At 44.3% G+C, this 16893-nt stretch overlaps 1 protein-coding gene across 5 annotated transcripts in view; it reads left to right on the plus strand.

Annotated features, from left to right (window-relative positions):
- TMC5 (transmembrane channel like 5) overlaps positions 1 to 16546 on the plus strand; it is a 50089-nt gene extending 33543 nt beyond the window's left edge. Inside the window, exons 16-23 of one of the 5 annotated variants that reach the window (XM_054041838.1) lie at positions 2527 to 2602; positions 3624 to 3757; positions 5561 to 5734; positions 7743 to 7821; positions 10546 to 10632; positions 14317 to 14418; positions 14760 to 14802; positions 15769 to 16546. In XM_054041838.1, the coding sequence (XP_053897813.1) occupies positions 2527 to 2602; positions 3624 to 3757; positions 5561 to 5734; positions 7743 to 7821; positions 10546 to 10632; positions 14317 to 14418; positions 14760 to 14802; positions 15769 to 15881 (808 nt within the window). In that variant the 3' untranslated portion in view covers positions 15882 to 16546. Of the gene's footprint in view, positions 1 to 2526; positions 2603 to 3623; positions 3758 to 5560; positions 5735 to 7742; positions 7822 to 10545; positions 10633 to 11599; positions 12956 to 13625; positions 14467 to 14759; positions 14803 to 15768 lie in introns of those variants that run through there. The other 4 variants (XR_008446453.1, XR_008446454.1, XM_054041836.1 and 1 more) reach the window with 4 other exon arrangements.
- Positions 16547 to 16893: the final 347 nt, after the last annotated feature.

Here is a 16893-nt window from a genome sequence, read left to right on the forward strand (position 1 = left end):
GAAAACCTTTGTGGGGTTTGAAGGACTGACTTTTACCAGAGCCGCTGTTGGAGTTAATGAATGGGGATGATCTCTCTCTGGGGAGGGCGGAGGGTAAAGCTTATTAGCATGTGTGTAGACTCCTTTATTGTTTTTAATATGTTTTTTCTGTAATGCTTTCACCTTAAGAATAAGTGTGTTTTGCTTATAAAGAGCTGTGTGGTAACCTGTAACTGCTGGCAATAAACTGGTCACAGCTTTCAGCAAGAAAGCAAAGCACAGACTGAGGCCTGTTTAGTAGGGTTACCATATTTAAAAAATAAAAAAAGAGGACACTCCACGGGGCCCTGGCCCCACCCCTTTCCCACCCCCGGCCCCGCCCCAACTCCGCCCATTCCCTGCCCCTTCCCCAAAGTCCCCGCCCTAACTCCCCCTCCTCCCTCCCAGCCACACGAAAAGGGCTGCCCGAGTGCTACCGGCTTCACGGTTTGCCGGGCAGCCCCCAGACCCTGCGCCCCCGGCCGGCGCCTACCCAGCGCAGCTGGAACCCGGGAGGGGGGAAGTGCCCAGCCGGGGGCGCAAGGTCTGGAGGCTGCCCGGCAAACCATGTAGCCGGTAGCGCTCGGGCTTTGGGCAGCCCCCATGCCTCCGGACCCTGCGCCCCCGGCCGGGCACTTCCCCTCCCGGGCTCCGGCTGCTGTGCTCCCTGAACTCCTGGGCTCTGTAAGCGCCAAGCTGCCCAAGCGCTACCGGCTTCGGGCAGCCCCCATGCCTCTGGACCCTGCGCCCCCGGAGCCCGGGAGGGGAAGTGCCCGGCCGGCGGCTGGGGACCGGAGGCATGGGGGCTGCCCGAAGCCAGTAGCGCTCGGGCAGCTTGGCTTTAAACCGAGCCAAAGAGTCAGGGGAGGAGCAGAGCAGCTGGAGCCCGGGAGGGGAAGTGCCCGGCCGGTATTTTTCCCGGACATGTTCGGCTTTTTGGCAGTTCCCCCCGGATGGGGGTTTGATTACCAAAAAGCCGGACATGTCCGGGAAAAACCGGACGTATGGTAACCCTACTGTTTAGGCAGTCTGATTTGCTAGGAATAATAAAGGGTAGGCAAAGGACTGTGCAGTCTGGATAAATGCCAGTCAGGAGGGAGAGAGACATGGGTCTCGGCCCAAGAGAGGTGACGGCTGGGAGCCCAGAGCGGGTCCCTTGGTGAACCACGGAGAGGGAATACAGATGCATTTGCCTGAACTGTGACCACATTTACAAGTGCTTGGCTACCACAATGGTAAGAATGGTATAAAAACTGTGATAGAAAGACATTTTAACCTACCTTTTCTTAAAATTGCAACTTAAAGACACACCCATCCCCTGTTTTTTGTCATTCCCCACTCTGCAGAACATGGGTGGGGGAGGGGGGTGCTGCAGCACCCCCAGGTTTTATGCGGGGCCACTGGCCCTGCGCCCCGCTCCCCAGCCGCTGACTCTGAGCAAAAACCTGGGGGTGCTTCCTGTGCCTATGCCCTGGGCCGGCCCTCCGCCCGCGCTCCGCTCCCCAACCCTTCACCTCACCTGGGGCTCGGGTCCTGGCTGCTGGACCTACTCTCCAGCTGCTGGCCCAGCCCCCGGGGCCCCACGCCCAGCCCCCCCCCCTGCTCCCAGGTCTTCGCTCCCGGGGCCTGCCTCACTCCTGGCCCCGCACCTGGGACTCTGTTCCTGGGGCCCTGGATGTCGGCCCTGCTCCCTGGCCACTGGTCCCATGCCAAGGGCCCCGCACCTGGACCCCCGCTTCTAGGGCTCCACTCCAGGGGCCCCACACCTATCCCCACAGCTGGGGCTCTGCTCTTGGCCCTGCACGTGGGGTCCTGACTGCTGGCCCCTGCCCAGGGCTCCACTCCTGGCCCCACGCCTGCCCCCAGCTGTGGCCTCGGCCCCCTTATCCTTTCCACCCCCCTCCCCCTTCCCGGAGACACAGCTCTACTCTCAGCCCTCAGTGAGGGAGGCAGGGGGAAGAGGTAAGGGGGCTGGCTTTCAGCACCCCCACTACTAAAAATGTTCCAGCGCCACTGCTACAGAATTGATGTAAAATTAATAACAGTGATTTTATGCAGGACCTACACAAAGTAGTCTTCTTTCTGGCCACAACTGAAAACTGGGGGGTGGAAGGAGGTTGTAGGAAGGAGCATCCTGCGTCTTTGATATTATGTCTTACTTCCCTACTGAAGTAGCATCACTATCAAAGCTTTTCTACTATCAAATGGTGTTAGCAACAAGTTGGGAAAGAGACTGTCCGATGAGCGACAGGATAAGGAAGGAAATTGTTTTCCAAATTCTAAAAGAATATTGCAAATGTTTTGCTTTATTTTTAAGTATAATTTTTAAAAGGTTAATTTACCTATAACAAGTTTTACTTATTGTTACATTTAACAATATTAATATTATAATAACTTTATCCAAATATAGTCTGATATATTCTATTTTCATACCATGCAGTAAAAACCAAAGACTGAGTTTTCATATGTTTTTGGACTCTTTCTCCCCTACATTTTTTTTTCTTGTAGGATTGGCATCTTCTTCGCACCTTTAATGCCAGCCATGCAGATTATATCATTTTTTATAATATTTTATGTAAAAAAGGTAAGGAGCTTTATATTTTCTCTTCTTCAAGAACCATGAACCCTAACTAGTCCAACATCTCAGCAAGAGCACATTCTTACCTGAGTTTTCAGGAGCGAGGTGGAAGCTTCAGCTTCTTGAAACATGGATCATTACTGTCAGGAGCCTTGAATGATACTGTATCTATGTCCTGCCTCTACAGAAAAAGTTCTTCGGGGGACAAAAAGAGAGGTTAAGGGCAAAATTTATCAGGTGCAGAGAATGAAGTAGTGAAATGAAAGTGTGGGTGGGTGTGACACCCACCCACCCACACACACACACCAGCCAAAACCAGAAGTCCCCCCCATTGTTGTATGCATGACTGTACTATTTTCAATAATTGACCACTTAGACTGTGTCTACCCTATGAGTGCTACTGCTGCAGCTGTGATGCTGTAATGTATTCTACATTGACAGAAAGGGTTTTTCTGTTGATTTGTAGCTAATCCACCTCCCCAAGCGGTAGTAGCGAGATCAATGGAAGAAATGTTCCATTGACCTAGCCACATCTAGACCAGTGGGCGAGATTAGCTTAACTATGGCGCTCAAGGGTATGAATTTTTTCACACCCCTGAGCAATGTAGATAAATTGATCTTATTTGTAAGTATAGACCAGGCCTGAGTCTACTGCCATAGCATATAGGAGAAGTTGACTTCTGCTGAGTTCTTCTCAAACTCAACAAATATTAAATGTTTTGTGGTCTTGAAAGTAGAATTGTACCATTGATCAAAACTCCCTTGAACTTTGGGGTTCAGGTGAAATGCCCCCTAGTCTGGTTTTCAGAATCCTGACCAACAGAATCCAGTTTTGCCTCTCACTATTTGAAAGGCTGTACTTTATAATGATGTGGTATGTTTGTTGCTGGAAGTGCTGTTTGGAAACTGTTGATGAATGCTATTCCTATGAATTTGCTAGCAATTTCAACTGGATTGAGTGAAACACAGTTATTTAAGTGGCATGTAACACAACTCCATCTGTGTGTGTGTGCATCTTTTTTTAAAGGTCAGTCTGATGAGAAATTGTCAACCACCTCGCAAAGTCTGGAGAGCTTCTCAGATGACAACACTCTTCATTTTTCTGCTGTTTTTCCCTTCCTTTACTGGAGTCCTGTCTGTAATGGCGATCACTATCTGGAGGTAGGAAAGAGCATCAGCATTCAGTCTGATATCTCTAAACTGAATTACACCTTAATCAGAAACCAAACAGGGTGGAGATATTTCAATACATACTAAAGAGAAATCTGCATTGTCTTCCACTGAAAGGTTTCCAGTGTTGCTCATAAACTGTTCAGGACTCTAAAGAACACTACTGCAAACTCATGGACTTTAAGTTAATCTCTTGAAAGCTGTGCTCAACTATTGAAAGAGAGTGGAATTGAGACTGTGCGGCTCCCCCCAAAGATCTGAGGGATGAGAAGGAAGCAGAGGAAGGGTGGTACTGGCCTGTGACATGGGTAACCCAGGTTCCTTTCTTTCCTCTGCCACAGACTTCCTGTGTGATTTCAGGCAAGTCACATGGTGTCCCTTTGCCTCAGGTCCCCCATCTGTAAAATGAGAGAGAGTAGAATTTCCCTGCTTCACAACATAGTGTGAGGATAAATGCTCTAAAGACTGTGTGAGGCGCTCGGATACTATAGTAATGGGAGCCATGTAGGTATGATAGATAGAAGCTGCTATTCCTGTTTGTCCATTTTCCTTACATTCACTTCTGCTCTCCCACCTGGAGGAACAAAAGGCGGCCCAAGAAACAATGCAAGATGTATGGAGGCAGAAAACTTTTATAAGAAAAATCAGATAAGTTGCAAACCTCTGTTTGGCGGCTTGAGTTTGGTTTGGTTATTAAATGAAACATTTGCTGTGACAGTCTGGCTCTCCCTCCTCTCTTTCTCTCAGAAGTTTCTGTGACAAACCCATTTCCTCTTCTCTCTCGCACCCAATACAGCAGCCTCGCTTGCTAGCTACCAAAAAAGTGACTTAAGATCAAGGGCAGGCCCAGAAATCAGGGTTCAAGTGGGATGTTTCCTAGTAGATCTTCATAAACACTGGGAGGTTTCACTCAATTCAGATTTGCATGGCTTGGCTCCATTCCAGTCTCTGCAAACCAAACCTTCCACCTTATCACAAACAGAAACCTTTATTAACCTACCTCATGAATGCTAAGACCTTTTTATTTTTAGTCTGAAAATTACTGCTTTTGCTAGGGGCTGAGTCACATCCTGTTTTTACCAGAAATCTTATCTGAATATTCTTCTACAAAAATGGGGCGGAAAAACAAGGTGGTGGTGGTGTGGTTTTTAAGCATTCATGATGCATCTATAAAAGCAATGGTTTTTTACATTCATAAGTTTACTGCAAAATCTATGTAGCCTCTACTATGGCAATTAACTTGTTATAACTAGCTAGAGATTGGCACCTGAAAGGCAGTGCTGCCCACTGCTCTACTGTGAGAGGGTCTTGTGTCCAGGGTCGGCGCAACTCATTAGTCGACAGAGGTAGTCGCCTAGGGCACTGGCATTTGGGGGGTGGCGACCGCGGCGGCCGAACATCTGGCCACCACGGTCATTGTCGGTATTTCGGGGCAGGACCTTCCGCCGCCTCTGTTGGGGGCGCCATTTTGGGAGCGGGGCCTTCCGCCACCTAGGGCACCAAAAAGTCTGCCGGCGCTCCTGCTTGTGTGTCTGCTCGGATAGTCAACTGGGCCCATGCTATCGGCCAGGCATTCATCAGTGTAAAAACTTAAACACAGACATGGAGCAAGCCCTCTGTCAGTTAAGATTTGCTCAGGCAGTTACACTTCAGTGAGTTGAACTGTATGCAGTCTCCCAAGAAGACCTAGTATTCTGTGGCACCGGGTGTAACTAACCCAAGAGTGAGGGTACAGAGGCCCAGGGGAAATGAACTAGCACTTTTTAAAAAATATACTTTGTCTTGTTTTTCCAGGCTGACGCCTTCTAAACAGTGTGGTCCGTTCCAAGGCTTGACTTCCATAATTCATGCCGTTTCTGGGTGGATACACATATTGGACAGCTATTCCAGCTCGAAATGGGTGGTGTGGATTTATCGTAACTTAATTGGAAGCGTGCATTTCTTCTTCATCCTCACTGTCATTGTCCTGTAAGCGTCCATAAATGAAACTGGGGCGGGGGGAGAAAGTGAGGGAAACTTCTTCATGAGGCATTCATTCTCTCTGATGAAAACGCAAAGGAAACTTTAAAACTTCATTGGTGGAAACAATAAATATATTGGAATTTAGTGAGAATTTGTGATATGTGAATAGAGAAGCAAAGACAATTTGCTCCTTTTTATATGAGGTGCTCAGAGCTCTTTACAAAGCAGCCTCACACTAGCCCTATGAGAGACCGTTCTGCAAGTACACCCACTTTATTGGGTATCCAGATTTACAAAGCCTCTTCCCACTAGTGCATTTACAACTTACAAAATAAGCAAATCATCTTGGATACAACTGATAGGATAGTTTGTTCTTCCTGTTTGAAAGGTAAGCAAATCGATAAGTAAAGGGGGCAGATTTTCAAAGGCACAATTGACAGGCCGGGTCTACACTAGGAACTTTTGCCAGTATAGTAATGTTGATTAGAGGGTGATTTATTTTTGGTGACATTTTTATACCAGCAAAAACCCTAGTGTAGATGCAATTATGGGTGGCAGGGGAAGGGGGGTCCTTCTGCTAGCATAGCTTCTTTTGTTTAGAGGAACTAGTATAGGCTATGCCGGTATAGACTGTCTATTGACTAGGAGGGTTTGTTGGGGTAGCTGGAACCGGTAAACTTTTTCTAGGCTGTGGGCTAGCCAACACTGCAAAGCCCTTTAGTGCCAGAGATGCAGCTTATATTAACAAAAGGGGAGGGATAGCTCAGTGGTTTGAGCATTGGCCTGCTAAACCCAGGGTTGTGAGTTCAATCCTTGAGGAGGCCATTTAGGGATCTGCAGCAAAAATCTGTCAGGGGATTGGTCCTGCTTTGAGCAGAGGGTTGGACTAGATGACCTCCTGAGGTCCCTTCCAACCCTGATATTCTATGATTCTATGAAAAGGAGTTCATTTGCTGATATAAGCTGATCTTCACTGGGTTTTGCTGGCAGAGCTATGTCAGTTAGGGGTGTGATTCCCCTCCCCCCCCCCCATCCCATCACATCACCTCCACACGCTGTCAACCAACGTAGCTACGCCAGCAAAACTTTGTAGTGTAGACCTGGTCTACATCTACACTACAGACTTCTGCTGGTATAGCTATGACAGTCAGGGGTGTGATTTGTGACCAGCGTAGCCTGTGCCAGAAGAAGCCCCTATTGTAGGTGCAGTTATACTAGCAACACTGTGCTTTTTACCTGAAACGCTTGGTTAACTGCTGTACCAGAACAAAGCATGGGTAGGTTGGTATAGCTGCATTGGCATTAGGAGCCCTTTGCTATTTTATAGTGGCATTCCTATATACCAGCAAAGCACTTCTAGTGTAGACATGGCCCTGGTATAGACCTGGCTTTGGCATGTAATTCCCATTGGCACCTAACTGCCATTTGTGCCTTTGAAAAGCTCTCCCAAAGCAGTTATGGATTTTGCCCAAGACTCCAGAAATCAGCAGGAAAATTGGGAATAGTAGATGAGTCATTGCTCCCAGTCTCATAGTCCAATCACAATCCCTTCTAAGAGTCAAATCCTGATCCCATAAAAATCAATAACAAAACTCCAAGAGATTCCAGTGGAACCAGAATTTGCCTCTATGTGATAGTTATTAAGGTTCATTAATTGGCAGGGGAAGGGGAGGGACAGTACCAACAACTGGTACAAAGTTGGTTGAAAACAGTGGATTCCTGTCCAGAACTAAAAGGTACCTTGTGGTGTTGACCTGCCTGCCGTGTTTTGTGTAAGAGCCCATACAGCTTTGGGTCTTTCCCAATAGAACTTCTGACCCATTTAGTATTTGTCTGCCATTACTCATAAGTGGGACAAGGTGGGTGAGGTAATATCTTTTATAACAACACTGCATATTACTTATAAGTAATCACTGTGTAAAATGAACAAGAGCTCTTCTTTTTTGGCAGTGATTTGGAAGAGAAGCATCACCTGAATATAAATACTCACATGCTGAACTTTCTTTTCTTTCAGAATTATCACATATCTTTACTGGCAAATAATAGAAGGAAGAAAGATAATGGTCAGACTCCTGCATGAGCAAATTATTAATGTAAGTTTGTTTTTCAGGTTGCTGTCTTTTTTTAAATAATAGAAAACATGTTAGCTCATTTCCTCATGTCCGTTGCATATGACGCTTGCACGCAGAGAGGTTTCCGTTTTGGCACAAGTGAGAAGAGGAAAATATCCTCCTAAACACACTTGACTAACCAATCCTGTATGCAGTTTATTTTAAGGTTACACACAATTCCTCAGACGTGTTATTTGAAGCAAGGAAATGGTTTGTTTTCCACAGGTGTGGTGTCAGATGGCTAGGTGTCAAGATATGGTACTTTCAGGAACTAGTAGTCTGATCTGGCTCTGCAAACTGTGTGTCTTTGTTAGATTTGGTTTCTAAATAGACAGAAATTGAATTGGTGGGTATAGCCTTTTCAGTGCAAATACCATTCCCATTAATGCTAATGCCTAAGAGGACAGTAAAACCTGGGTGTTGTAAAAAACACCACAGAGCAGTTGCTTTATTTTCTTTGTGAAAATAAAAGTACAATTAGTTTTACTTTCGTAAATATTATTTTTATGCTTTTTGCTTGGTATGTGTGAGGAGGGGTCTGAAGTTCATCATCCCAAAGGATTTTGTGACAATAAAGCCAGACTTAGAGCAGCACCTTGAGTTGTGTGAAAGTTTTGGGTCATGCGCCCCCATCCCTGAGACTTTTGGCTAAGCAGGATTTGGTTAGTCTGGAGAGCTGGCCAGCTTGCTAGGGAGAGGACAGGGGCTGCTAGAGCTGACTTGCTTTCTGAAGCTGGGACGTGGGGCCTATTTTCTGCATGTAAAGTCTGTGTAGAAGTCATCTTGGGTGAAATTCAGCAGTTTGCGATGGTCCTGTGTATGCTCCTTGGGCGCGAGAATAAGAATTGTCATGTGCCAGGGAGGTAGGCTCCATGCTGGCTCTGAATGTACTGATATGTGGGCACCACTGGATCTGTTCTAGTGGCCAAGACAACCCCAATGGAGGTAGAAAGAGCCAGCCTGTTGGCTAGAGTAGTGTCTGCAGAGGGGCTGTACTGCAGGCTTCCTGTCTGTCTGCCTGCTGCTGGAGATGATTTTATCTCTCCTCACCCTACCCTCCTGCTGCCACCTCCCCTGCAGGGTAGCTACATAGTCTGTTTAATCAGATTCCTGCAGGATTTGAGAATGTAACTATATGCATAACAACTCCCTCTTCTGCATTCTCTCAGCTGGCTTTGGGAAAGCTAGTGCTTTAGACTGCATCTCTCCCTGCCTCCGCAGTAAATCTTTGGGGTTACAGCCTGTGACGGGTTCGGTCACAGAGACCCCCTTGGGACGGTCACCTGATGTGCTGAGATTACCTCTGAGCCCATTTTCCCTGCCAGCTTGGGACTCCAGAATCCTGTCTTGTTGAGCCAGACACACTAGCCTGCTGCAACACAGGCCCAGGTCTGGTCCATGCCCCCAAAGCTGCAGACTTTAGGTGACCTGATTAGCAGTTTTTGGTTATCTCCAGCACCCGGACACCCAGCTCCCAATGGGATCCAAACCCCAAATAAATCCGTTTTACTCTCTATAAAGCTTATACAGGGTAAACTCATAAATTGTCCGCCCTCTATAACCCTGATAGAGAGATATACACAGCTGTTTGCTCCCCCAGGTATTAATCACTTACTCTGGGTTTATCAATAAACAAAAGTGATTTTATTATGTATAAAAAGTAGGATTTAAGTGGTTGCAAGTAATAATAGACAGAACAAAGTAAGTTACCAAGGAAAATAAAACAAAACACGCAAATCTATGCCTAATACATTAAGAAACTGATTACAGATAATATCTCACCCTCACATGTTCCAAAAAGCTTCTTTCAAAGACTAGACTCCTTCCTATTCTGAGCCCAATTCTTTCCCCTGGCAATGTCCTTGTCAGTTCCAGCAGACATCTTAGGTGGAAATTAGGGGTTTTCTGATGACTGGAAGCTCCCTTTGTTTGGTTGCACCCCCTTTTATATCTTTGGCACAAGGCGGGAATCTTTTGTTTCTCTGGGTCCCCACCCCTCGTTATAAATGGAAAAGCACCAGGTTTAAGATGGATTCCAGTATCAGGTGACATGGTCACATGTCATTGTGAGACCCCCTCCATTCTTCCAGGGCTGGCAGGCACATATACAGGAAGGCTTGCTGGTAAATAAACCATTTACAGCCAATTGTCCTAGTCAATGGGAGCCGTCAAGATTCTAAACAACCATTAATGACCCAACTTTGCCTAATTACAATAGGACCTCAGAATTATACTTCATATTTCTAGCTTCAGATACAAGGATAATACATGCATACAAATAAGAGGAATATTCAGTAGGTTATAACCTTTATACTGATACCTTACAAGAGACCTTTTGCTTGAAGCATATTCCAGTTACATCATATTTACACTCATAAGCATATTTCCATAAAACATTATGGAGTGCAACGTCAACAGCCCATCTAGAGATAAGTTTTGACTAATGGAGTTAGAATAACTTGGGTCTTATCTACTCTGGGAAATTATTCTGCTATACATATGCCAGTCAATTTCTGTTATAGCTGTGCCAGTATAACTCTCTTGTGTGGACATGATATTCTGGAATAAATGTGATTTTATTCCACAATTATTCCACTTTGATTGTAATTGCTATCCTGGTCAATTTCCCTATGTAGACAAGCCTTGTGATTGCATTAGGAATAATATGCACATTCAAGTTAATAACATTCTTTTTTTTTATTGTAGGAAGGAAAGGATAAAATGTTTTTACTTAATAAACTACGTGCACTGCAGACATCAAAACTAGACCCACCCAAAGGAGAACAGCAAGAGGTCAGTTCAAAGGCGTTGGTGTTTCTGTGTTGTTCACATTCTTTAGATAAATGATCACAAGGCCAGAAGGGAACACTATCTATGAAACAGGGAAAGATTAAGACTGAGCTCTCAAAACTGGATACTCTCATGAAAAACCAACCTTCCACACAAACTTCCTCATGGATAGACTTTACAAAAACTAGACAAGCCATTTACAACACAAACTTTGCTTATCTATGAACTGCTGATTTTATAAATCAATCACCAATTGGGGGTACATCCACTCCAGTTGTTAACACCTTTGCAAAGGCTAGTCTGGACAATGCCAATGCACTTGTAATTTACCCAGGGGATCACCAGAAGGTAAACATCTCAAGTAAAGACAACCTCCCTGTTGGTGTTTACAAAGCCAAAGGAAAATCTTCCTAACATGGACGTGGTGTGACAGTCACAAAAGGGCTCATCCATTTTCAGGCCTCCTCTAGACTAGGGGAAAAGGTGCTTTCCCCTTCACCCCCAACTGAGTTAGGTCACATGAGCTTATTACTCCACAGAAAACCCCATTCAACATGAATGTGGAGAGTTTTTTATATCTTAGGTCAAGGTTAGCCTGAAGTGGGGTTTTCAATCTTTAAATGAGCTCAGCTGAGCTAATTTGACTTGAAAAAAGGACCCTTTTTTCCTAGCCTAGACAAGGCCAAGGTAAGAGTCCGTCCCTGGAGCAGATTCAGCCCAGGAGAGTTGTTCTGATGTTGATATGCTACCCTGTGTTCCGCTGGTTGTGTATTGTCACTCAGTATCCTGCTGGGATAGATGGATGGAGCTCTGAAATAATTCCTGTCTAATTTCCTTCTACCATTGTGCTGGTCTCAAGTGCTGGTTAATCACATCCTGCATTCTCCCCTATCTTCAAAACTCTCCTCTGGGCTCTTTAATGCTAAGACCACTTGTTTCTCTGTTACAGCCATTCTGCTTTTCTTTACAGATTCCCCTCTCTTCCTACATCACCCCCCACAAAGCCACCTGAAAGAAAGGGAAGCAAGCTAAAAAAAATAGTAAAAAAGGAAACAAAGGAAAAGAGCCCAAAGAGAGACAGAAGAAAATAAACTCTTTTTATCTCAGGAAGCTCAGTGCATCCAAATTCTCAAGCCGCATAGACAGAGCAATTCTCAAGCCACAACTTCTAGTGCAGATGCCCAAGCTCTGATGTCTTTCCTCTACAATGCACAATGCTCTTCTATTCCACCCAGTTATTTGTATCTAAAGCAATAAAAGATTCTTGTGGTAACCGATGAATGGTCAGTGTAACTCTAGAGAGCCAAATATGCCAATCCAGAAAACAGGAGACAGACCACCAGCATAGCATAGTGGTAAGAGCAAGGAAGTGGGAGCTGAGATCTGAATTCTATTCCTAACTTGCTAGGTGGCTTTGGGCAAGTAATTAACATCCATGCCTCAGTTTCCCCATCAGAAAATTGGGAGTTATGAGATTCACCTGCCTTTGAGATTATTTGACAAAGGGTTCTGTATAGTGCATGCCAAAAACACTAGTGTTATTTCTCAGTATCTCCACGAGATGGAGACAGGAGCCAAATAAAACTTTGTAGCACCAATTCTTGAATAAAAGGTACTAATCTGCCTAAGCAGGCCTGTTCATGTTGTCTCCCAGACAGCTGGAGATGCCTGTCCCTAAGCTAATAAACTCAAAGCACTTTGGAGGACAGGATTAGAGTTCAAAATGACCTTGATAAATTACAGAATGGGTTTGAAGTCAACAGATTAAATTCAATGAAGACAAGTGCAAAGTATTACACCTAGGAAGAAAAAAATCAATTTGCCCAAGTACAAAATGGGGAATAATTGGCTAGGCAAGCAGTACTGCTCAAAAAGGATCTGAGGGTTGTAGTAGATCACAAATTGAATATGAGCCAACAATGTGATACAGCTGCAGAAAAGGCTAATATAATTCTTGGGTATATTAACAGGAGTGTCATATATGAGAGGTAATTGATCTGCTCTATTTGGCACTGGTGTGGCCTCAGCTTGAGTATTGTGTCCAGTTTTTGTCACCACACTTTAAGAAAGATGTGGACAAATTGGAAAGAGTCCAGAGGAGAGCAACAAAAATGAGAAAAGGTTTAGAAAACCTGACCTACAAGGAAAGGTTTAAAAAAACTGGGTACGTTTATTCCCGAGAAAAGAAAGCCAAGTGGGGGGGACCTGATAAGTCTTCAAATATGTTGAGGACTGTTATAAATAGGATGGTGACCGATTTGTTCTCCATGTCCACTGAAGGGAGGAGAAGAAGTAATGGCCTTAATCTGCACCAAGGGAGATTGTGGTGAGATATAGGGGAAAACTTTCTAACTATAAGGATTGTTAAATACTGGAACGGGGTATTGAGGGAGGTTGTGGAATCCCTGCCACTGGAGGGTTTTTCAGAGCAGGTTAGACAAACACCTGTGGGGGTGGTCTAAGTTTACTTGGTCCTGGTTTAGCGCAGGGGGCTGGATTAGATGACCTCTCGAGGTCCCCTTCAGTCCTGCAATTTCTATGATTCTATCAAATGTGCTGAGGGCTATTCTCTAACTTGTTATGGCAGGAATAGCCTCGCTCAGTGCTTCACATAAGGAGATGGATTGTTTTTCTTTTTTCTCCCTAGTGCACTGTGCCTCTTGTTCCCATTAAAGTCCAATAGTGAAAATGCTACTGATTACTTTGGGGTAGGATTGAACTCTTTGTTGGGGCTGCCCTTTGCTTTCAGCATCCCATCTTTATGGATAGATTAGAGCTAATCAGGGATTGAATCCACCAAGATTTTTTTTTTTTAGACCTTCTGAAAACATGTATGTCTGTTTGAGCTAGACAGCCCTATCCCTGACAGATGTGTGTGCGCTTTCTTTATTATCCATATATGATAAAGACAGGGAACCCCACCCTTCTACTCCTCCAGAGCCGCTTTTCTCTTGTAGGCTGTATCTTGCTCTTCCTGATGGTTTTTTTTTTTTAAGGCATCTAGTATTGATCAACTGTGAGGACAATAACATAAAAACACTGTCATGTGACCCTTTCTCCACCAAGAGGGATGCATAGGGCAACCCAGGAGTTGGATGAACCTCTTTGGATAAAAACAAGAATAGATGACACACCAAAGTCAAGTTGAACCTAATGCTTTTTGGAGACTTGGAAGATGTCGTTTTTTTGTTTTTGTTTTTTTTAAATCCCATCTCTGATGCTAGTTCTCCTAGTATTTCCAGCCAAGCTGAACCCAGGACATGTAGAAATCTAGCAAGGGACTCTGTTAAAATCTTATGATGACTGGCTGTGAGTTAATGCTCTCTGTTTGAGAGAAATGTGTGCACTTCAGGGTTAAATGAGCAATTGCAGTCAATGAGCACTGACTGGTGACAGGGCATCTGCCTACGTGAGCAGTCCTGGAGTGAGGATGTGAGCATATAGCCCTCCCTAACACCTAGACAAATTTTAATAGCTTCCAAAATATGCATTTGCCTGTGACCTACTAGCCCCCTTGCAAATGTAGGTGCCAAAACACGCCGCAAGTGGAGCTGGGGGGAAAAGAGCGCTGAGAAACAGGCACATTTTACCTACGTACCTGGAGCTTGGGGATGGAGGGACAGCATCCACAGAACAGCTACAGTCGTAGGCATGTACATATTGCTAATCTGACATGCTGTCTTCCAGAGGAGTTCATCTTCGTACCAGCCATCTAGACAAGCTGCTCTGCAAATGACAGCCTCCCTAGAAAGGCCATTTGGGAGAAATGGAAGAGACTTCTATGCTGAGGTATGATAAGCCAGCCAAGAAGAGGGTCCGTCTACACTCTCCAGGGTACTTGTATGGAAGATAGTAGTTTTCGTGTGGATGTTGTGATGATAATAGGACCTCCGCAGTTTGCAGACACCATTATCCACCCACCTCAAAAACTATTTTTAATATAAAAATGTATCAAGAAAAGCTTTCAGAACAAAACCCAACTAGTTCTTCACAAAGCCACATAAGGTTGGCAGAAGCAAAGGATACATTTGTTTAAGTGATCTAAGTTTGCTTTTAAACATAAGGTAACAGTCATATTGGTGGAAAACATGGAAGTAAATATTTTGATTTACTGTGAATTTTGTTTTCAGTCCTCCTCTGCTGGGATACCAGAAAAGACTGGCCTGTCTCCTGGTAAGTAATAACTCTCAACACAGAGAAAACAACTCGCAGAAGTTCAGCTCAGTAAGATTTTGAAATGCAGTAGGTCAAAGTACCATAATGACTACAGAATTCTGTCTTCCTCCGATGAAGGGCAGGAACAAATAATCAGATTAGGCCACTAAAGCCCAACATCTTCAGAAGCAGACATTGGGTTTTCATGCCTCAGTTTTTGAGTGCTCGACTATACGTCTTGGGCTCCACTAGGGTACACCCTTATCTCTACTTGATGTCAATGGGAGCTGTGTGAGCTTAGCGCCTCTGACAATCAGGCCCAAGCTGTGTCAAACTGGGCATCCAAAATCAGTGGCTACTTTTGAAACATGGCGGCAGACTTATGTGTACCTGAAAAGTGAATTCCATGAAACTCCATGTCCTCTTAGGGGAGTAGGCCAGGCCTGGAGGGAATACTGTATCAGTAAGGGTTGTACTTCACTTTGCATTTGTTTCAAAGAGGGTTATTAAGGGTATGTCTACACTACCCGCTGACTCGGCAGGCAGCGATCGATCCAGCAGGGATCGATTTATCGCATCTAGTCTAGACGCGATAAATTGACCCCCGAGTGCTCTCCCGTCGACTCCTGTACTCCAGCGCCGAAAGAGGCACAGGCAGTCTCGACAGGGATTGACTCACTGTGATGAAGTCAATAACGTACATGAATAACATAGCTGAATTTGACGTACTTAGATCAATCCCCCCCCAGTGTAGACCAGGGCTTAGTGTGTACATGGTGGCCTAGAACATTCATACAGCTTGAAGCAAGACAGGCATGGAATCTCACACATGAGCTTGATCTGGCTTGCACACACATGTATCTTCCTTGTACTTGAGAGATGGTTTAATTTACCAGCATAGGCACTTTCTTACAAATGGAGGGCTAACATTGTTATATGTGCACTCACCAAGTCCATCTTTCTTACTTCCTTTGCTAAAAGCAGACGAAGAGGGACACCAACCAAGGATTTCTGAGACTCTGGCACTGGCTCTGAGAGCCAGACAACAGGCTGAATGGGAAATGGAGGACGACGATGACGAGGACTTCAGACCATGAACTGTACGAAGCAATATATGTATACTATTTGCTAGAAGTACTTCTAGTAAACTTCACTGTTTTGCACTAATGGTTGGAAATCCATTGGAAATGATTGATTTTTTTCAAATAAGCAGCTAAGGAAAAAAATTAAAGCAAGAACACATCAGAAAATGCACTTTGTGAATTGCAGTTTAAATTTTATAATTTCATAGTAAATGCACTGTACTATTTTGTTAAAAAATGAAATCTTGATAATAGCAGACCTCTCTAGCATCTGCTATGAAATCTCTTGCTGAAATATAGCTAATGACCACCATGGGTTAGGAAGGAATTTTTTATTGTATCGATGTAATGTGTGCCTAATGACAAATGCAAATTACAATTCTGGAACCCTTGATGGTAGTCCTATATCTGACTTGTTTTGATCTGGCTGTTCTTAGCTGTATTTTTTAAAAGCAGAAATGAAGTATTAATAAAATAAAAAGGATTCTAGCCTATTTAAAACTATTTGTTAAAGTAAATTGTGACACAGATTGGTGAATATAAAACTGTTTGTGTGAACCCTACTGCTGTCAGCCTCTCTCTCTTCACAATTAAGATTACTCATCTTTTGAACCTTTTTTGACAGAAGTTAAAGCGTCATTTTAGAATGGCTATAATGTGATAAACTCTAATCTTGTTATCTGAGTTGCGTTTTTTTGTGTATTTTTATTATGACTTCACACCACTTACACCAGCTTACCACAGAAATCCTTTTTCTTCATATTTGTGGCAATTCCAGCTGCCATCTGATACATGTTAAGCTACAAGCACAAATTGTAAACAAAGGGTCAATAGCACCTAGCTACTCCAGCATGCCTTGGAAATATGTGTGGGGGATTTTATCAACATGATTTTGGGCTGCATGGTGCACTGCTTCTTCTGTTGCAGCACTTTGCCACCTGCAGGGCCCTAGCCTGGCTGTGCTGTCCATCTCAATTTGGTTCTCATTTCTTAGATACTTTTAAATGTCTACCTTTATCCGCTAGTT

This window comes from Malaclemys terrapin, chromosome 10 (genome assembly GCF_027887155.1).
Source record: "Malaclemys terrapin pileata isolate rMalTer1 chromosome 10, rMalTer1.hap1, whole genome shotgun sequence".
NCBI lineage: Eukaryota > Metazoa > Chordata > Testudines > Emydidae > Malaclemys > Malaclemys terrapin.